The sequence below is a fragment of the Babylonia areolata genome, chromosome 18 (assembly GCF_041734735.1).
Source record: "Babylonia areolata isolate BAREFJ2019XMU chromosome 18, ASM4173473v1, whole genome shotgun sequence".
Lineage (NCBI taxonomy): Eukaryota > Metazoa > Mollusca > Gastropoda > Neogastropoda > Buccinidae > Babylonia > Babylonia areolata.
Genome location: NC_134893.1, coordinates 71830536 through 71853193, shown reverse-complemented (window position 1 = coordinate 71853193; position 22658 = coordinate 71830536). Strand labels below are relative to the sequence as shown.

General features: G+C 42.7%; 1 protein-coding gene across 1 annotated transcript; it reads right to left on the bottom strand.

The window, feature by feature from the left end:
- Nucleotides 1-249: 249 nt before the first annotated feature.
- LOC143293048 (RNA-binding region-containing protein 3-like) lies at nt 250-22123 on the bottom strand. Its single transcript, XM_076603879.1, has 14 exons — nt 21344-22123; nt 20413-20460; nt 19104-19219; nt 17839-17934; nt 15713-15824; nt 14249-14317; nt 11960-12069; nt 11199-11581; nt 9660-9745; nt 7431-7533; nt 6325-6419; nt 5931-5989; nt 3353-3485; nt 250-1195 (listed from the first exon to the last, which is right to left on the bottom strand). The coding sequence occupies exons 1-14, from the start codon at nt 21464-21466 to the stop codon at nt 1151-1153; spliced, it is 1578 nt and encodes a 525-aa protein (XP_076459994.1). The 5' UTR covers nt 21467-22123; the 3' UTR covers nt 250-1150.
- Between the last annotated feature and the right edge of the window lie 535 nt (nt 22124-22658).

Sequence of the window (22658 nt, the reverse complement as noted above, 5' to 3'; positions counted from 1 at the left end):
AACACTCCACTCTCTCCATCACTCCACTCTCTCCATCATCACACCACTCTCTCCAACACTCCACTCTCTCCATCACTTCACTCTCTCCAACACTCCACTGTCTCCATCACTCCACTGTCTCCATCACTCCACTCTCTCCATCACTCCACTCTCTCCATCACTCCACTCTCTCCATCACTCCACCACTCTCTCCATCACTCCACTGTCTCCATCACTCCACTCTCTCCATCACACCACTCTCTCCATCACACCACTCTCTCCATCATCACACCACTCTCTCCATCACTCCACTCTCTCCATCACTCCACTCTCTCCATCACTCCACCACTCTCTCCATCACTCCACTGTCTCCATCACTCCACTCTCTCCATCATCACACCACTCTCTCCATCACTACACCACTCTCTCCAACACTCCACTGTCTCCATCACTCCACTCTCTCCATCATCACACCACTCTCTCCATCACTACACCACTCTCTCCAACACTCCTTTCTTTCCACCACTCTTTTCTCTCTCCATCACTCCACTGTCTCCATCATCACACCTCTCTCTCCATCACTCCACTGTCTCCATCATCACACCACTCTCTCCATCATCACACCACTGTCTCCATCACTCCACTCTCTCCATCATCACACCACTGTCTCCATCACTCCACTCTTTCCATCATCACACCACTGTCTCCATCACTCCTTCCCCCCTTTCTCTCTCCATCATCACACCACTCTCTCCTTCACTTCACTCTCTCCATCACTCCATTGTCTCCATCACTCTTTTCTCTCTCCATCACTCCACTCTCCATCATCACACCTCTCTCCATCATCACACCTCTCTCTCCATCATTCCTTCCCCTCTCTCTCTCTCCATCATCACACCTCTCTCTCCATCACTCCATGATTTACTCTCTCCATCACTCCTTCCCCTCTCTCTCTCTCCATCATCACACCTCTCTCTCCATCACTCCATGATTTACTCTCTCCATCACTCCTTCCTCTCTCTCTCTCTCCATCATCACACCTCTCTCTCCATCACTCCATGATTTACTCTCTCCATCACTCCTTCCTCTCTCTCTCTCTCCATCATCACACCTCTCTCTCCATCACTCCATGATTTACTCTCTCCATCACTCCTTTCTCTCCGTCACTCCCTCATGACTTGCTCTCATCCTGCTGCTTGGCCGAGCGGGCGAAGTGCTGAAACCAGAGAACAACAGACTCTCACTCCATGGCACCCCCACAGCAATGAAGCCATGCACCTACGATACCCAGTCATGTTCGACTATGACCATCAGAACAGCAAAGGAGGTAACTTGCTGTCCCGATTATCTGGGCTAGAATTTGGTTATAGCGGAGAGTGTCTTGCCCAAGGTACATCCCCACTCTCTCGGCCAAAAGGGTTTTAGGACAGTCGGCGATGGGATGGTTCCCAAAGGCCAACTAGCCCCCAAGGCTGCAGCGCAAAGAGCCAATGCAATTTTGGCTCCTACTTTGAGAGTCACAGTCCTTCATAAAAGACTAAGCTGTAAATGATTTCCCATTGCAATGGAGAAACTATTGATAACGCAGCTCTCACTCTGCTATTGGCCCAACTGTAAAAGAATGTCAATCTGTGATACAAGCTGATTGTTGGGACAGACTGACTGGAGCCATGGAGGTCGTTACAAACACAAAAATAATGTGGTTGTGTAGACTTTCACTCTGTTATAATCGTACAGCACTGAAGCCAAGGAGGTCGTTACAAACACAAAAATAATGTGGTTGTATAGACTTTCACCTAAGCCAAGGAGGTCGTTACAAACACAAAAATAATGTGGTTGTATAGACTTTCACTCTGTTATAATCGTACAGCACTGAAGCCATGGAGGTTGTTACAAACACAAAAATAATGTGGTTGTATAGACTTTCACTCCGTTATAATCGTACAGCACTGGAGGCATGGTGATGGTAGCAAACACAAAAACAATGTGGTTGTATAAATGTTGCACTGTAACAAGACTGACTATACAACCAACGGCTGTTCATGTTTGTGTGAGTTAAATTTTTTTTTTTTTTAACAATGTTGTGTATTCATTATTTTGTTCAATAATGATGTGTAATTTATCTTTAAAAAGAAATTCAAATGAAGCAAAGTTTCTTCAGTTTTTTTTTTATCTATCTTTTAAAAATAAATATTTGGTTTTATTTTTCTCTGCTTTCCTGACCCGTTAGAGTGATGAAAAAAGAAATACCCCTGCAAGTTGTCATGGCAACACACTGCAACTGTTCAGTGTGTTGTTGTGACGATGAGGTTTCAGCAGGAAATGTAACCTTGGAACGCAAGGGACACACATACACACACTAAAAAGATGCTGACAGCTTATAATATATATATATATATATATATATATATATATATATATATATATATATATATATATATAAAGAAAAAGAGAAGGAGAAGAAGAAAAAAAAAGAGAATTAGTTCATATAATAATAAAATTAGATGAAGAGCAGGAGTAGAAAGTTGATAAGAACACACACACACACACACACCACACAAACAAAACAAAACAAAAAAAGAGAACAAAAACACACACAAACACACACCAGACATTTGATTCAATGAAAAAAAAGAAAGAAAAAAGACCCAGAGCTGACAGCTGATTTAATTCACAGAAAAACAAAAGCAGCTGACAGCTGATTCTGTTCATTCAACTTCCCACAGAAACAGAAAAAAAAAGAAAAAAGAAAAAAAGAAGAATAAAAAAAAAGAAAAAGAAAACACAACCCTCTGCCCTGAAAGAAGATGGTGACTCAGTTGACTGAATGAAGAGAAAAAAAAAAAAAACAGAAAAGAAAAAAAAGAGCAGGTGAAGAGACAGTTGATTTTGTTTATTCTTCTTCTTCTTCGTTCGTGGGCTGCAACCCCCACTTTCACTCGTATGCACACGAGTGGGCTTTTACGTGTATGACCGTTTTTACCCTGCCATGTAGGCAGCCATACTCCGCTTTCGGGGGTGTGCATGCTGGGTATGTTCTTGTTTCCATAACCCACAGAACGCTGACATGGATTACAGGATCTTTAACGTGCGTATTTGATCTTCTGCTTTCATATACACATGAAGGGGGTTCAGGCACTAGCAGGTCTGCACATATGTTGACCTGGGAGATCGGAAAAATCTCCACCCTTTACCCACCAGGCGCCATCACCGTGATTCGAACCCGGGACCCTCAGATTGAAAGTGCAATGCTTTAACCACTCGGCTATTGCGCCCATCGATTTTGTTTATTCAAAACCCACAGAAACAGACCCCTCCCTTCCCTGAAAAGACACCCCCCCTTCCCCAGAAAGAAGACAATACAGTGACTCACCACCACCATGGGTTTTCCCTTCAGGACGAAAGCGTTGGTGTCCCTCACTGCCTTCGCCGCCTGTTCGTCCGTCCCCAGCGTGACGAAGGCCTGGCCCTTCATTCGTCCTTCCTTCATCAGTCGGATGTCGAATCTGGTTAACATGAATCAACGATATGAATACTTATATAGCGCCTATCCTCGGTGGGAGACCAAGCTCTAAGCGCTTTACAAACACGGGGTCATTTGCACAACAGGCTGCCTACCTGGGCAGAGCCGATTGATGGCTACCATTGGGCGCTCATCACTCGTTTCCTGCGTCAGTCAATCAGACTTAAGGCACGCACACATACACACTCAGACAAACATGTAATATGTTATGTGTTGTGTATGACCGTTTTATCTATTCACCCCGCCAAGATGGTCTTCTGTGGTAAAATAACAATGAAGAAATTTTTACTGGAAAATCCAGCAAACAAAAGTTGATAAAAGTTAGGAAATTTAGCTTCCAAGACTGATTTGTGACACAATGAGATAGTCAGGGCCAAATTATACTTTCTGCTTCCAAGACTGATTAGTAACACAATGAGATAGTCAGGGACAAATTATACTTTCTGCTTCCAAGACTGATTAGTAACACAATGAGTTAGTCGGATACAAATTATACTTTCTGCTTCCAAGACTGATTAGTAACACAATGAGTTAGTCTGGGACAAATCATACTTTCTGCTTCCAAGACTGATTAGTAACAAAATGAGTTAGTCGGATACAAATCATACTTTCTGCTTCCAAGACTGATTAGTAATACAATGAGATAGTATGGGACAAATCATACTTTCTGCTTCCAAGACTGATTAGTAACACAATGAGTTAATTGGATACAAATCATACTTTCTGCTTCCAAGACTGATTAGTAACACAATGAGATAGTATGGGACAAATCATACTTTCTGCTTCCAAGACTGATTAGTAACACAATGAGTTAGTCGGATACAAATCATACTTTCTGCTTCCAAGACTGATTAGTAACACAATGAGATAGTATGGGACAAATCATACTTTCTGCTTCCAAGACTGATTAGTAACACAATGAGTTAGCTGGATACAAATTATGCTTTCTCTTCCAAGACTGATTAGTAACACAATGAGCTAGTCGGATACAAATCATACTTTCTGTTTCCAAGACTGATTAGTAACACAATGAGCTAGTCGGATACAAATCATACTTTCTGCTTCCAAGACTGATTAGTTACACAATGAGCTAGTCGGATACAAATCATACTTTCTGCTTCCAAGACTGATTAGTAACACAATGAGTTAGTTGGATACAAATTATGCTTTCTGCTTCCAAGACTGATTAGTAACAAAATGAGTTAGTCGGATACAAATCATACTTTCTGCTTCCAAGACTGATTAGTAACACAATGAGCTAGTCTGGTAAAAATTATACTTTATACCTTTCTCTTCTAACATCCAGGAAGAGGTAGAAAGTAGCCCCAAGTTTTGTTCTGAATTAAATATCCTCATTAGTTTCATCACTTGTCTCATCAACATCAGAACCATATTTCTGAGGCATTTCATGCGCTTCTAATGTCCGTAAGACATTGGTTTTACCGACGGGCGCAATAGCCGAGTGGTTAAAGCGTTGGACTGTCAATCTGAGGGTCCCGGGTTCGAATCACGGTGACAGCGCCTGGTGGGTAAAGGGTGGAGATTTTTACGATCTCCCAGGTCAACATATGTGCAGACCTGCTAGTGCCTGAACCCCCTTCGTGTGTATATGCAAGCAGAAGATCAAATACGCACGTTAAAGATCCTGTAATCCATGTCAGCGTTCGGTGGGTTATGGAAACAAGAACATACCCAGCATGCACACCCCCGAAAACGGAGTATGGCTGCCTACATGGCGGGGTAAAAACGGTCATACACGTAAAAGCCCACTCGTGTGCATTCGAGTGAACGCAGAAGAAGAAGAAGAATTGGTTTTAACGCATACTTTATTTTGTTTTTTTTTGCTGCACCATCGTCCGCATCATTTCAGTGGCATTACTTCCAAACCGCTCATTCTGAGTCGCCCATACACAGACACAACCGGGTTCATCTGTCCCAGTCCCAGTACCGGCAGTCTACAGGGAACCATCGATGTTAGGATTTAACGCTTACTTAGTCTGCCATGTGACTGCAAAGAAACTGGGTCAGTTGTTGATGTTGAACACGCACTCAACACACGCTGAACACACCTGGAAAACATTCCTCTTGTGTTTGTGAGCACGGCAACCAACTCATTTTCTGGTTGCATCTGGCTGTGGAAAGGTCAGTGAAGATATTATCAGCTTAACTCACTCAGTACGGCCAGTCCTCTCTTCTCCTCTACACAGACCCCTCGGATGTCCAGTGGGTGTCTGAATGACCCAACCTTTAGCTTCCGTGTGGTATTCTTTGTCAACATTCACGTCTTCAGTATAAGAGCCTTCCACTTGCAATATTTTGATGATGGTAATTGGGGTGAAACGCTGTTAACGTCGTCTCTTTCGCCGTTCGTATGGAAAGAGTTAAAGCATAATGACGGAAGTGAGGTGCCCCTCTGACAGGTACTTACATGCTCTTCTCCAGATCGTTGTTCCAGTTCACGTAGCGACCAAACACCCAGTGCAGGTCCTGAAAGAGACAACATCTCACTCCAGTAAAACAACAACAATTATGCTGCCATGGGTTCTTTCTTAGTGACAGATGATTATGACTTCTTGTACTAAAGCTAGTAGTGTGTGTGTGTGTGTGCACGCGTGTGAGTGCGTGCGTGTGTGTGTGTGTGTGAGCGTGTGAGCAAGAGAACAAGTGATTGAGTTTGGAGCAAGGATGCATGTGTGCGCACGCCGATGTGCTTAACTGGTTTATTTTTTGTTTATTCTGTGTGTGTGAGCGTGTGTATGTGTATGTGTGTGTGTGCATGGGTATGCATGCATGCGTGCGTGCGCACACACTTTGCTCCTCACCTCTTCAGTGACATGTTTGGCCAAATTCTTGATGTACAGCCGTCGGCTTGGCTCTCCTTCTTTGTAGTTCCGGAATATGTTGAAGTTTTCCATCTCTGAAAAAGGGCACCCCATTCTCACTTATATTCCAGTATCTACATCAGCACACTTTCTTTTGCTTTTAAATCAGTTCATACTTATATTCCCAACATTTACACCAGTATTTTTTCTATTGGTTTCACATCAGTTCACACTTATATTCCCAGTATCTACATCAGTATTTCTTCTTCTGGTCTTACAGACTGCACTATGAAGGATCTCACTACAATCATATATATCCTGTTCAAATGTGAACAAATATATATGTGTGACTGTGTATGAAGGGACTTGGAACGACTGGTGTGGCAGTAATGCCACTGACATGGTGCAGATAATGGGGCAAAAAAAGAAGAACAAAACAAAGGAAAAAAATAAAATACAAAGGCAAAAAAAATAAATAAATAAATAAATAAAATAAAAAAAAGGGAAAAAATTGTTGTTAAGCACCCCCTCCCACTCCCATCCCCCCACTCTCCCTCACACACCAACAAAAAAAGACCTTTCTGTGGCAGAACATGCCTTTTTTCCCACTGTTACAATTCAGTTTGCTTTTTTTTCTTCTTTTTCCTGTACGCAACTCATGTGGAGTGATGGCCTAGAGGTAACGCGTCAGCATAAGAAGCGAGAGAATCTGAGCGCGCTGGTTTGAATCATGGCTCAGCTGCCGATATTTTCTCCCCCTCCACTAGACCTTGAATGGTGGTCTGGATGCTAGTCATTCGGATGAGACGATAATCCGAGGTCCTGTGTGCAGCATGCACTTAGCGCACGTAAAAGAACCCACGGCAACAAAAGGGTTGTTCCTGGCAAAATTCTGTAGAAAAGTCCACTTCGATAGGAAAAACAAATAAAACTGCACGCAGCAAAAAATACAAAAAAAATGGGTGGCACTGTAGTATAGTGACGCGCTCTCCCTGGGGAGAGCAGCCCGAATTTCGCACAGAGAAATCTGTTGTGATAAAAAGAAATACAAATACAAATACATCCCTGATCTCATGGCGGTGTTTTCTTTTCTCACAGTAACTCACCTTGGCGTGACAGCCGTCCTTTGCGTAACTCTGACCGGGAGATGAACTTGGTTTCTGCCCAGGCTTCCTCCTCTTCGTCTTTCTCCTCACTGTCGTCCGCTGCCTGGGAAACAGCATCAACACGGCTGAATGATTCATTCATATTTGTATGATAGTCATGTCTGATTCCGACCATCAGAACAGCAGAGGAAACAGCATCAACATGGCTGAATAATTCATTCATATTTGTATGATAGTCATGTCTGATTCAATAATTCATTCATATTTGTATGATAGTCATGTCTGATTCCGACCATCAGAACAGCAGAGGAAGCAGTACTACTGTCCAAGCTAACTGGGCTAGAATTTGATTATGGTGGAGAGTGTTGCGCCCAGCTACGACCATCAGAACAGCAGAGGAGGCAACTGCTGTCCCAGCTACCTGGGCAAGAATTTGATTATGGTGGAGAGTGTTGTGCCCAAGTTATATGCCCACTCTCCTGGCCAAGAAGGTTTTAGGACAGCTGTCGCTGCGATGGTTCCCACAGGCCAACTAGCCCACAAGGCTGCAGCACTAAGAGCCAGTGCAATCTTGCCTCCTAGTTTGAGAGTCATAGTCCTTCACAAACGACTAAGATGTAAATGAATTCTGATTGCAATGTACAAACCATTGATAATACAACTTTCACTTTGCAGATGGACCAACTGTAAGCTCATGTCAGTCTCTGATATAAGCTTACAGTTAATTTAAACATAAGATCCAGCAAAGCTAAAAATAAAAAAGAATTTCTGCCTAAATACAGACTTTAGTAAAGACCTGGGTATTCATAAGACGATTAATAATGAAGGCTATATTTTTCATCAACAGATTTGTTATTAGGAAACAGGTCACAGTAAAAAAAAAGAAAAAGATAAGTGCCTGAAGACAGCTGTCAGTCAGGTGTGCCCAGGTCAGCAGCCTGTTGTGCAAATGACTCTGTGTTTGTGAAACATGTTCCCACACATCACGTGGAACACTGCACTATGAACAAAAAACAAAAAACAAACAACCAAAAAAGACAGTGAAATGATAACAACATTCTGAAACAATACTATTACTATTTCACCTACTTTGAAAATCCTTCCCAAAAGACTGTCAGGAAACATGCTAAATCCATTTGGCAAACAGATGTCATACCTTGGTCCTGTCACTGGAGCTGTACCACCAAACCAATTTCATAATAATGGAACAAAAAGGAAATTTTCTTCCAAAAATTACGTTTATCTAACATACTTAACCGTGACCCACTAGTGCAGACTCCGGCAGGGGTCTGACATTCCTGTCCTATGCAAACTAATACCCGCCTATGCGGGGAAAACGAAAGTAGCTACGGCTGATAATCTCCTGGAAGTAGGTTACCTCCCCCTTTGCAATTCAAACCTGGGCTCAGAACGTTTGGTGATGATGATATGGAATCTTATACAGCACCTATCCTCAATCGGAGACCAAGCTCGAAGCACTTCACAGAGTCATTTGTACAACAGACTGCCTACCTGGGTAGAGCCGACCGACAACTGCCTTCGGGTGCCCATCATTCATTTCTGCAAACATCTGTAAAAATCTGCTTTCATGGATGTCTAGGAATTAGCTGTGTGTGTGTGTGTGTGTGTGTGTGTGTGTGTGTGTGTGTGTGTGAGTGAGTGAGTGAGTGTGTGTGTGAGTGAGTGAGTGTGTGTGTGTGTGTGAGTGAGTGAGTGAGTGTGTGAGTGTGTGTGTGTGTGTGTGTGTGTGTGTGAGTGTGTGTGTGTGTGTGTGTGTGTGTGTGTATGTGTGTGTGTGTGTGTGTATGTGAGTGAGTGAGTGAGTGAGTGAGTGAGTGGGTGAGTGTGTGTGTGTGTGTGTGTGTGTGTGTGTGTTTGTGTGTGTGTGGGTGGGTGGGTGGGTGAGTGAGTGAGTGAGTGAGTGAGTGAGTGTGTGTGTGTGTGTGTGTGTGTGTATGTGTATGTGTATGAGTGAATGTGTGTGTGTGTGTGTGTTCTTTGTCTCTGACACATTCCATTTGTCTTACTTATCATCTTTTATTAAAGTGCTTCGTGTTATTAATGTTTGTAACCATCTTTCCCCATACTGATATCAACCGTCAGCATTCTAGGCCCCTGTGCTAAGGAGGTAGGTAAGGCGCATCATAAATATCTACCATTATCATAATTTTTTTCTCTCATTATCATTATTATTTTTCTAATGATGACAACCCTGTACAGACACCATACCTTGCTCGCTGGGGTCAGCACGCCAAAGCCTGTGGACTGTGGCGTGTCTGTTTCCATAGCTTCCGTCACCTCACCACTGCTTTGTCCTGGAAACAACAACGTGATGAGAAGCTCTGGCCACACAGATGTCAGGTGATATTCATAAGGGAGGTCACAAGCTGTAGCTAGTGGAGTGATGGCCTAGAGGTAACACATCCGCCTAGGAAGCGAGAGAACCTGAGCATGCTGGTTCGAATCATGGCTCAGCCGCCGATATTTTCTCCCCCGCCATTAGACCTTGAGTGGTGGTGTGGATGCTGGTCATTCGGATGAGACGATAAACCGAGGTCCTGTGTGCAGCATGCACTTAGCGCACGTAAAATAACCCACGGCAACACAAGGGTTGTTCCTGGCAAAATTCTGTAGAAAAATCCACTTTGATAGGAAAAACATATAAAGCTGCATGCAGGAAAAAATACAAAAAAAATGGGTGGCACTGTAGTATAGTGATGCGTTCTCCCTGGGGAGAGCAACCCAAATTTCACACAGATAAATCTGTTGTGATAAAAAGAAATACAAATACAAATACTTTTGCTTTCTCCTACCGTGGTGGACCAGTATTTTCCACGGGACAGAAATCAGACCCCGGACAGAGTCTGTACTGAGGGTCACCATAAAGTATGTGTAATTAAACAGATCTGACAGACACCAATAGCTTAGCGGTTAAAGCGTGGACTTTCAGTCTGAGGGTCCCGGGTTCGAATCACGGTGACGGCGCCTGGTGGGTAAAGGGTGGAGATTTTTACGATCTCCAAGGTTAACATAAGTGCAGACCTGCTAGTGCCTGAACCCTCTTCGTGTGTATATGCAAGCAGAAGATCAAATACGCACGTGAAAGATCCTGTAATCCATGTCAGCGTTCGGTGGGTTATGGAAACAAGAACATACCCAGCATGCACACCCCCGAAAACGGAGTATGGCTGCCTACATGGCGGGGTAAAAACGGTCATACACGTAAAGGCCCACTCGTGTACATACGAGTGAACGTGGGAGTTGCAGCCCACGAACGCAGAAGAAGAAGAAGAAGTCTGAGAATCCTGGGTTCGAATCTTGGTGACAGCGCCTGGTGGGTAAAGGGTGGAGATTTTTACGATCTCCAAGGTTAACATATGTACAGACCTGCTCAGTGCCTGAACCCCCTTCATTGTATATACACAAGCAGAAGATGAAATACACACGTTAAAGATCCTGTAATCCATGTCAGCGTTCTGTGCGTTATGGAAACAAGAACATACCCAGTATGTACACCCCTGAAAACGAAGTACGGCTGCCTACATGGCGGGGTAAAAACGGTCCTACACATAAAAGCCCACTCGTGTGCATACAAGTGAACATGGGAGTTTCAGCCCACGAACGAAGAAGAAGAAGAAGAAAAAGAAACAGATTTGATCAAGGAACTGGAAGGAAATGCGCACTCACACATGTACACATAAACACACACTCCCACAATAAAAAAAACAACAAAAACCCACACCCCCCACCTGCCTCCCCTTTCCTTACCAGCAATGTGTGCCAGTGGGGGTAGTGGAGGGGGTGGCATGGGCGATGCTCCACCACCACCACCACCCTTCTTCCCTTCCACCTTCCCCCCGTCACCACCACCACCACCACCACCACCGCCGCCGCCTCTGACGACGGAAGGCGAAGAAGCCGACGATTCCAACGTCATGGAGCTGGGCAGTCGCAGCTGGATCTTCCGCTGACCTCCGCCCTCTGCCGCCTGTTCGAACACCTCTTCTAGCGGCACGGCAGGGGCACAGGGTCTGGCGTCAGGAGGTGGGGGGGCGGCTTGGAACATGGACATGGCCAGACGTGCACGCTTTTTCATCTGCTTTCTGCTCTCCCCGCCAGGTTTCCGCTTTCGAGGCGTCTCTTCTGGCGGCCTGTGGAAATAATGAGAGGTCCTGTGTGGGTTATGTGGAAATAATGTGAGGTCCTGTGTGGGTTATGTGGAAATAATGAGGTCCTGTGTGGGTTATGTGGAAAAATAATGTGAGGTCCTGTGTGGGTTATGTGGAAATGAGGACCTGTGTGGGTTATGTGGAAACAATGAGGATCCTGTATGGAGGTCCTGTGTGGGTTATGTGGAAATAATGAGAGGTCCTGTGTGTGTTATGTGGAAATAATGAGAGGTCCTGTGTGGGTTATGTGGAAATAATGTGAGGACCTGTGTGGGTTATGTGGAAATAATGTGAGGACGTGTGTGTTATGTGGAAATAATGTGAGGACCTGTGTGGGTTATGTGGAAAAAAAACCCTTACTTGCTGGTGTCTGGGTCACTTTCCAGCTCCGATTCCTCTGTGCTGGACAGTTCCATCTCCTCCATCTGCAGCTTGTCAGCATAGTCCTCCATCACTCCCATGTCCGGGGCCTGCAGGAATCCAGTCATCAGACAAATGGTAATTAAACCTTTCTTTAATGAGCAGCAGCGTGACTGACTCACACACACACACACACATACATACACACACATACACATACATACATACACACACACACATACACACACACATACATACATACATACATACACACACACACACACACACATACACATACATACACACACACACACACATACACACACATACATACACACACACACACACACACACATACATACACACACACACACACACACACATACATACACACACATACATACACACACACACACACACATGAGTGAGACCTCAACTCCGGATTGGGCGTCTTAAAATGCCAAGAGGCAAACATTAATCCAAACTCAACTAAAACCCAACACAAGACAATTTTTTTTTTGTTACACACAACACACAACAAGACTATAATCATAAAGTCCAAACATAAAACAAAACAGCTTTAAGAAAAAACACACACACACACAAAAACCCATTTACTTTTGCAATGTGATATATCAGGTGAACAAACATGTACAATACAACCAGCCTCCTGATGCAGGTGGGAGATGGGGAGGCAGAGGGCCACACAACGAGCGGAAGAGCTTTTGAATTTTGCACATACACCTGTACTGGAACACCTGTACTGACGGGCGCAATAGCCGAGTGGTTGAAGCGTTGGACTTTCAATCTGAGGGTCCCGGGTTCGAATCTCGGTAACGGCGCCTGGTGGGTGAAGGGTGGAGATTTTTACCATCTCCCAGGTCAACATATGTGCAGACCTGCTAGTGCTTGAACCCACTTCGTGTGTATACACAAGCAGAATATCAAATACGCACGTTAAAGATCCTGTAATCCATGTCAGCGTTCGGTGGGTTATGGAAACAAGAACATACCCAGCATGCACATCCCCGAAAACGGAGTATGGCTGCCTACATGGCAGGGTAAAAACGGTCATGTACGTAAAAGCCCACTTGTGTACATACGAGTGAACGTGGGAGTTGCAGCCCTCGAACGAAGAAGAAGAAGAAGAAGACCTGTACTGAACACCTGTACTGAACACCTGTTCTGAACCTGCAAACTCAAAGGTATGATATCGCACATGCGGCAAGGGCGACCATGGGCCAATCAAACTCAGGTTTGACTATTTGGAGCTGTCAAAACATTTAGATATCATTCATACTTTCTGCAGTAGTGGAGTGATGGCCTAGACGTAACGTGTCCGCCTAGGAAGCGAGAGAATCTGAGCATGCTGGTTCGAATCACGGCTCAGCCGCCGATATTTTCTCCCCGTCCACTAGACCTTGAGTGGTAGTCTGGACGCTAATCATTCAGATGAGAGGATAAACCAAGGTTCCGTGTGCAGCATGCACTTAGTGCACAAAAAAGAACTCACGGCAACAAAAGGGTTGTTCCTGCCAAAATTCTGTAGAAAAATCCACTGCGATAGGAAAAACAAATAAAACTGCACGCAGGAAAAAATACAAAAAAAAAAAGGGTGGCGCTGTAGTGTAGCGACGCGCTCTCCCTGAGGAGAGCAGCCCGAATTTCACACAGAGAAATCTGTTGTGATACAAAGAAATAAAAATACAAATACTAAATACCACATAAACACCCAGCAGCTGTAGAGAAGTGGTTAGCATCACAGAACTGCAAGGAAACAGGTTCAAACCCAATCAGAGGCTGGATTAGTTTGGCCCGTGGCCAGCTCCTGTCCAGAGCTGCTTGATGCATCTTTGGGAGTGTGTTCAGTGTTGTTCAAATCTTATGACCAACACTGCAGGTGTCCGTATCTCTCAGCCTGGTTGATGCTGGAAAATGTTATAAGAGTGTAGCCTTGTCAAGTAGCCCCCAAAAGCTAAACAGACCCCCTTTCAGCAGTAGCAGCATGAACCCAGGGGGCAGGGAAGAAAGCGGCAGGATTTAAGGCCAGTCTTGAAAGAGCCCAGTGCAGGGCTTGAACACAAAGAAAGAGAGAACTATGTGTAAGGTCCAGAGACAGAGCAGTGGCAGACTGTGAAGTGTTTGAATCTGGGAACGCAGAAACCAAGTGTGTCTGAAGCCACCTGTAGAGACAGGGTATAGAGATGAAGGCAGTCACACAGGATAGGAAGGGGCAGATTCCTATACACATGTTAATCACAAGCATGAGGAAAACTGCGGGCATCTTACCAGAGGTGGCTGAGCAGTGACAGGGCCAAAGGGTGCTGGAAGGTCCATCTTGTTCATCAGGTGCAACACCTGCAAAACAAACACCACACACCATAACTTGCCAAAGGGTGCAGGAAGGTCCATCTTGTTCATCAGGTGCAACACCTGCAAAACAAACACCACACACCATAACTTGCCAAAGGGTGCAGGAAGGTCCATCTTGTTCATCAGGTGCAACACCTGCAAAACAAACACCACACACCGTAACTTGACACACAACATACTTTTTTAACACTGTGGCCAAATGGCCACAGACAAAAGACTGGGAGGACGCAGGTTCAAACCTCATCAGAGGCAGGGTTTTTTCAGTCCTTGGCCGCCTCCTACCCTGAGCTGATTGCGCTCCGAGCTCAAATGGGAAAACTGGGACCACTCAGTCAAGGATCCCTCCCGCACTTTGCACAGATGAAGTCTGATGCTGGTCTGTCTGTCAGGTCTTTTTTCTTTGCCGCTTCACCTCTGACTGTTGACCTCTGACTGTTGGGCAACTGTCTCTTTTAACTTGGAGAGGCCTTTGTGCCTATGTGGCTTCTGTTCAAACGTGTGTGTGTGTGTGGGTATGTGTGTGTGTGTGCGCACGCGCGTACATGTGCGTGTGTGTGTGTGTGTGTGTGTGCAGTGCATGCATGTGTGAGTATGCACAAGTTTTTATACTGATATGCACTTGTGTGTATCCTAATTTATACTGTATCTGTGTTTGTGTATGATTTTCGATTTATGTTCATACCTTGTTATGTACTATCCCCCCAATATTCCTTGTGACCCCGGTACACTTGGTAATAAAGACATATTCTGTTCTATTCTGTCTGCCTCCAGGATGATCGTTTGGAGGCTACAGCTTCCCATGTGTCTGGGTTAATGTCTAGGGGTCTGTGTGCGGGTGTGTGCTGATTATCTGGTTGCGGTTTTCCGCAATTTATCTTTATTCTTATCTTATCTGTCTATTATAATCAATGTGCAGTATAGTAGGCTATGTTTATAATTACATTCAAATAATGTTTCTTAATTCTTTCTGTTTTTACATTAAGAATACTAGTTATTACCTGCAGTGTGTGGATGTATGTATGAAATGGTGTATGTGATATTTTTTACATTTGTATCTTCGTAATATTCATAAAAGCTGTTGTTGACTTTTACAGTTATAGTCCCCATGTTGTTTACTTGTCTATGTTGTGATAATGCACCTGACCAAATTTCTCCAGTTGGAGATAATAAAGTTATTCTTATCTTATCTTATATGACCATGCTATGCAGTCAAAAAATGAACTTGTCGGAACAATTCTGACATTGGTGTAACGTCAGAACAGACCATGATCGAGTATAACAGAACACGGCAAAATCAGAACAGCTGGCATGTCTGTGGAAGAGATAATGAGGTAGAGGAAAAAAAAACTAAACAGGAAAAGAAATGGTGTCTGTACCCACCTGGACGTACAGCTTGGGGCAGGCAGCCAGAGCATGACTGATGTTGGTCAGGATGGAGGGGGAGGGAGGGGGGTACAGGTAGTACAGGCGCCGCCTCCGGGGGTACTTCAGTCTGGGAGAAAATCACGGAAATAATGCAAGAAAAAAAAAACCACCAAAAAAACCCCCAACCCAACAACATAACATAGTTTTAAAGTGTTTGTATAGTACTTTATCATTCCTTTTTTCATGTTTTGTCGTTTTATTTTACAGAGAAGTTCTATACCCCTTCTAAGCCCCCCCCCCCCCTCCAACCCCCTCCTTCCAAAAACAAACAAACAAACAACGACAACTTTGTTTGAAAAATGTCTCCTGTACTTTTTCTTTCATTATGCTCTGTGGTTTTGGTTTTGTGACATGGACTAAAACATCCCGCATCAGGAAATCCACAGACCTACCAAAGGTTTTACAAATATTTGCATAGGCATATCTGTCTCCCGTTTCTTTTATTATTAAAGTTTTTAGAGTAAAAGACACAAAATCACAACAACAAAAAACATGGATGCACACACACTGATAAAGTGATATTTGAATATTAAAAAAAAAATCAAATAAACAAAACAGAATGTGTATTAAAATCAGTTAGGGGAGACAGAAACAGAGACAGAGAAACCCCTGCTACATATTATTTGAGAAAAAAGAGGAAGGAAAAAACCGCTGAGACATGGACAATGAGAGATAACACAGATGAACCATTGGCAGAGTAATGAATGAGAAAGAGGGGAGAAAGAGAGAGAGGGGGGAGAGAGAGGGGGGTGGGAGAGAGGGGGGGGAGAGAGAGGGGAGAGAGAGAGAGGGAGGAGAGAGAGAGGGGGGAGATGGGGGGGGAGAGAGAGGGGGGAGACAGAGGGGAGGGGGGGAGAGAGAGGGGAGAGGGGGGGAGAGAGGGGAGAGAGAGGGGGGAGAAAGAGGGGAGAGAGATGTGGGGAGAGAGAGGGGAGAGAGAGAGATGGGGGGAGAGAGGGGGGAGAGAGAGAAAGGGGGGAGAGAGAGGGGAGAGAGAGAGAGAGGGGGGGAGAGAGGGGAGAGACGGGGGGGAGAGAGAGGGGAGAGAGAGAGATGGGAGGGAGAGAGAGAGGGGGGGAGAGAGAGATGGGGGGGAGAGAGGGGAGAGAGAGAGATGGGGGGAGAGAGGGGAGGGAGAGAGAGAGATGGGGGGGAGAGAGGGGGGAGAGAGAGGGGAGAGAGAGAGAGCAAGAAAGGGGTGAAGAGAAAGTGAGAGAGAGTTAAAGAGAGTTCAAAGCAACAGACAGCCAGGCAGAAAAGAGAAACAGAGACAGAAAGAAACAGAGAGAAAGACAGATCCTAACCACACACAGAGAGAAACTGACACAGTTAAAATGCAGAAGAGGGAAAATTTTCGTTTAAAAAAAAACAACCACCACAAATGTGATGTGCAATGGTCTTGATGAAAGGTGAGCTGCCAAACAACATACCCAACCATCAGTAAACAGAGTCAGGAGACCAGAAAAAAAACATTAACAACAAGAGAGGCAAGGCCTTCAAGACTCACTTGTGATATGTATTGAGTATAATTTCAAAATGTAATGTTTAAGATGAGAAAGATCAGTTTAAAGCAAATTAAGTCCCCTAGCATTAATTACAGAGTAATTTCCCTTTTTTACTATCTGCACCAAAAACGTTTGCAAAATAAATAAAACTTCCATGCTTAGCAAAAGAAGTTCCTGTTTGAACAAAAAATGATAATAATGACTGCTCTTGTTGTTGTGTCAGAATATCAGATCAAAGTGCCAAGTTTAGAGAATACAAAAAATATAAATACAACAGTAAATGCAGTTTGCATATAATTAGGCTTCATTTTTGTGTGTGTGTGTGTGCCCATCCCAGAGGTGCAATATTGTTTCAAACAAGATGACTGGAAAGAACTGAATTTTTCCTATTTTTATGCCTAATTTGGTGTCAACTGACAAAGTATTTGCAGAGAAAATGTCAATGTTAAAGTTTACCACGGACACACAGACACACACACAGACAACCGAACACCGGGTTAAAACATAGACTCACTTTGTTTACACAAGTGAGTCAACAAAAACGTGCACTTGGCCCATCTCACTCTCAGGTCTTACCCCCACTGCAGGAAGGAGAAATCAAAGGCGTTCTCCTCGCTGTCTTCCTCCTCCTTGTCTTCTTCTTTCTTCCTCTCTTCTTCACCCTCCTTTTTGCTGCAAACAGAGGAGCATTTTGCAAAATATCACAATGCCTGTTCCTCAACTGGGCAGAAATTTGTTGTGGTTTTTTTTGTGTGTGTGTACTTGTTATGCTGTTTTCCCCCTCCATCCCTTTTTCCTTTTTTTTTCTTTTCTTTTATCTAAAATCTTTCTTTAAAAAAAAAAGAAAAAAAAAAAAGAAGTTGTTCATGTTAAAAGTGTAATGAAAGTGTAAATCAATGAAGTTGTTCATGTTTCAATTTATTAAAAAAAAAAAAGTATAATGAAAGTGTAAATCAATGAAGTTGTTCATGTTTCAATTTATATAAAAAAAAAGTAATGAAAGTGTAAATCAATGAAGTTGTTCATGTTTCAATTTATAAAAAAAAAAAAAGTGTAATGAAAGTGTAAATCAAATGAATCTGCCAGGAGGCTGACTGAATACTGAGTGTGTGCAAATGTGTGTGTGTATTATTGACTAATGGATGAAAGTATATATATATATACAGATAACAAATAATACTTCATGGGATGACTAAATGCCTTGTCAAGCTCTGTGTGTGTGTGTGTGTGTGTGTGAGAGAGAGAGAGAGAGAGAGACAGAGAGAGAGAGACAGAGAGAGAATGAGACGAGACAAGACAAGACGAGACAAACTTCTTTATTTCCAACATAAAAGATAAGCACTGCTGTGCTATTTTACATCCAGTCCCTGCCCTGAACAGGGTCCAAACCACACAAATACAAAATAAGTTAAAAGCATGGTGTTAATAATGAAATACAGAGGAGAAAAGAACATGAATAACTGGCCAAAGGAATGATTCAGCGCTTATAGCTTTTAGAGGCGTTTGATTGGCTAAGAGCGGACCGGGCAAGACGGCTCGTCTTTTCACTGTTAGCCGCGCGAAATTTGGCCAAGCAGAGCAAACCGATAGGCCTAGTTTGCATCAGTTTGACATGGTACAGTATATGACACCAAAAATGAAATACAGAGGAGAAAAGAACATGAATAATAAACACACACACATGCACCCACACCTACCCACACATGCCTACACACCCACACATGCCCACACACACACACACACACACACACATGCACACACACACATGCATACCCACACATGCAAACACACCCACACATGCATAAAGAGTGACGGGAGAGAGAATTCCAGGGACCACTCACATCCTGTCCGGCGGCCTGTCAGTGTGATGAGGAAGGTGACGGTCGTGATGACTGAGGGCAAACTCCACCACCAGCCTGCAGCCCAGCACCTCCACCTGGTGAAGCTTCCCCAGCACCTGCCATTCAATCAACCATGTGCACACCTGTGTCACCAGAGATCGGGGTTCGAGGCTCCGTTTCAGCATAATAACAATACTTATATGTGGGCTGATATACACAATACACAATACACAAATATTTTGTCTATGCTTTGGTATAGAGATTTTCTTTTTGGCAGCAACACATGTCCAACATAAGAAGGAAACAACAAACAAATAAAATGAATAGAAAATAAAAAGATAAATTAAATGGCACCAAATAGCGCAGTATACCTGTCTCAAATGGGGCTCAAAGCCCTATACAACAAAATATACAAATTCAAGACTAAGTGACATGAAAATATGTACCAAATATATACCAATATATATCAAATATGTGCTTGACTATGTGTGTATACATATGTATGTGTACATAACTACATGCATGTATATGAATGTGTATTGTGTGTGCGTGTGTTTATGTAAGTTTGTGCCTGCCTATGTGTGCGTATGTGTTAGGGTAGCTGTTAGATACACATGTATGTTAAAATGTATGTATGCAGAGAGTGTGTGTGTGTGTGTGTGTGTGTGTGTGTGTGTGTGTGTGTGTGTGTGTGTGTGTGTGTGTGTAGTCACATTTTGGTGTGTGTATGTAACATAGATATAATGTTTTATGTTAAGCGTTTTTGTAAAGCACCTAGAGCAGATTTCTGGATAGTGTGCTATATAAGTATCCATTATTATTATTAAATATGTACCACAATGGTGTTGTGTCCTTGGGAAAGACACTTCACTCTGATTCTTCTCACCCCACCCAGGTGTGAATGGGTACCTTACTCACAGTTACTGTGGTTAGGGAAGGCCAGAACAGCGGAAGGAGAGGCTTGGGCCCCACCTTCCTATGCCGAGTCCTAGACACAGTGGATATGTATTCGCTGCCGAGGTGGCCATAAAAGGCTACGGGACCGTTTAGGACTTATGACCTAGAGCTATACAACAATAGCTGAATATGAAAATGAGGCCAACCTCAGAATGCATGTATACACTCATACTGAGACACACATAGTAAAATGTAATGGTTGTGCCTTTACATAAATATAATAACAACATAGAACTATACATGCTCATAGGCACGTGCACATGCAAACTGATACAGTCTATTGTTAAGCAACAAAAGATAACATTTCTCTTCCTAATCTTAGTACAACAAATAAACCTGAGAAAAAGCTCACCTGTGAAGCAACATCCTTGTTGGGGAATTCAGCAAATGCAGTATGTTTCTGGAAGATCAAACATACATATCCAGCAAATTATTCTTCCTCATTGGACATTTCACACTGAAATTTAAACACCCCCCCCCCACCCCCCAAAAAGAAGAAGAAGAAGAAGAAGAAGACAATAAAACATGATGAGAGAAACAATAATTAAACAATCACAAACAAAAATTAAACAATCACCTCAAGTTTAAAAGTTAGCAGCCATTTTTAATACTGAAGAAAGCATCAATTTTTTTTATTCTATGGTACTATCTTTTAACATGCCATTATTGTGGAATGTCTATGGTTTACATATAATTTTTTTTTCACACTAAAGTCTAAATCAAATACATGTATAAACCTGCAAGCCCTGATTATAATCATACCAAGTGATTTGCAGATGGGTAATGATGCTCCAGATTATAATCATACCAAGTGATTTGCAGATGGGTAATGATGCTCCACTCTCAGATGGGTAAAAAGTGCACAAAAAATATTCAAAAGATTTCCAGTCCTCTTACTCTGATGTTGCTTTCATTATTTTCACAAATCATATAAATTTGAACCTTGAAGAAAATCCTAAGACTATAGTTATGTATGCTGGACAATTTTATCTTTTAATTTCTTAATGAAATTATTAAATCATGCTATCAACCTCAAGAGCATGTCTTGTCATATAGTGCTACTAGCTAAAATTTCATACTTATTTTAAAAAAAAAAAAAAGAAAAAAAAAGGTTTTACAACTGAGATCAATCATTTTTAATACTGAAGAAAGCATCAGTTTTTCATTCACACATTTACGTGTATACAGATAAAAAAACAACAACATACATTCTACCATATCATATTCAAACTCTTGTAAACATACATTGTGCCATAGCATTTGTGACCAAAGAAATTACTCACCAGAGGCCCTTTGTTGCCCATCACGCGAACATGTACAGCCCCAAAGTGTCTCAAAAAGTCCTCTTTCTCTTCCTTTGTCAAGGAAGATGGCAAATGGCGCACTAATAATGTACTGTCACCCATTGTAAGTGTTCACTTCTGCTGTTTTTTGCTCTCTTTTTTTTTTAATGTGAAATTACTGCAATAGTAACACTAGCGTAGATTCTGCAACCTAAAGCGTCTGAACGCTGTTTGCTCAAATCACTTTGTATCAGCAAGTCAGAACTTATTGTCTGTATCAATTACATGTACAGTTATTTTTCTTGATAAATACACATTTGTTATTCTCCCATTTGGCAGCACAATGCTCACAGTTTTGATCAAAGCCTGTGTGCGAGGCAGGAAGAGGACAGAGTTCCTCGCAGCTAAAGTGAACGATTACCTGCATGTACAATTCATCTTAAGCCTTGACATTGGATGATTTGCCTTCGGTAATGCACATGGGATAAACTTCCACATCACTATCACAACTTATACCAACATCATGAGATAGCTAGTCAAAATGAAAGTGTGATTTTCATCCTGGGGACGTTCTGGATCAAACTTCACAACACTCTCTTTTGGCTTCACCGATCAGTGTTTCTATTGGTGTTTCGGATCATTGAACAACGCAATAGCGGTCACTAACTCGGAAAACTCTTCAGATGAAATGCAATGACTGGAAACTGTTTTAGCAAACAACTATATTGAAAATTAATATCTTTTTTCGCGACCATGCAGATACTTTCGTTCTCACGCCACGGAAATTTACAGCGGAAGTCCAAATGTGCATGCAGACACTTTTTAACGGAACATAACCAAACTCAGCTACCTTGTCAAAAGGAATTGCATAAACAGCAAAAAAAATGAATGAAATTATACAGAAAAGATACTGTGTTGCAAATTTGATATCATTTTCCATTCATTTATTTATCTGTCTACTTATCTATCCAACTCAGAAGTGGTATTGCACAATTCAAAAAAATTCTTTTCCGCTTTTTCTGCTGCTGATTTTGATTTGTGATAATAAAACCTCCCAGTATTTGTTCTTTCTCATGTGACTTTGAAAGGATGAAATTATACAATTATTGTCTCTCCAATGGTATATAACCAGTAGAAGGAGTTGCAGCAACAGTGTGCAATATGTATGTGAGTGAGCAGATGCATCATTGCTTTTTTTTTTTTTGCTTTTTTTTTTTGATGTCACTAGTGATAAGACTTCTCCAAGTTGAATTTCCCCCCTCCATTTAGGAAGTGCACCACAATGTGCAGTGCCATCTTTTCTTTTCCCATGTCT

Coding starts and splice junctions, on each gene's coding strand:
- LOC143293048 (XM_076603879.1), bottom strand. CDS start 21,466: ATGGGTGACAGTACATTATTAGTGCGCCATTTGCCATCTTCCTTGACA. Junction 15,825..17,838: donor TTCTCCTTCCTGCAGTGGGG/GTAAGACCTGAG, acceptor ATTTTCTCCCAG/ACTGAAGTACCCCCGGAGGC. Junction 5,990..6,324: donor CCAAACATGTCACTGAAGAG/GTGAGGAGCAAA, acceptor TGTCTCTTTCAG/GACCTGCACTGGGTGTTTGG.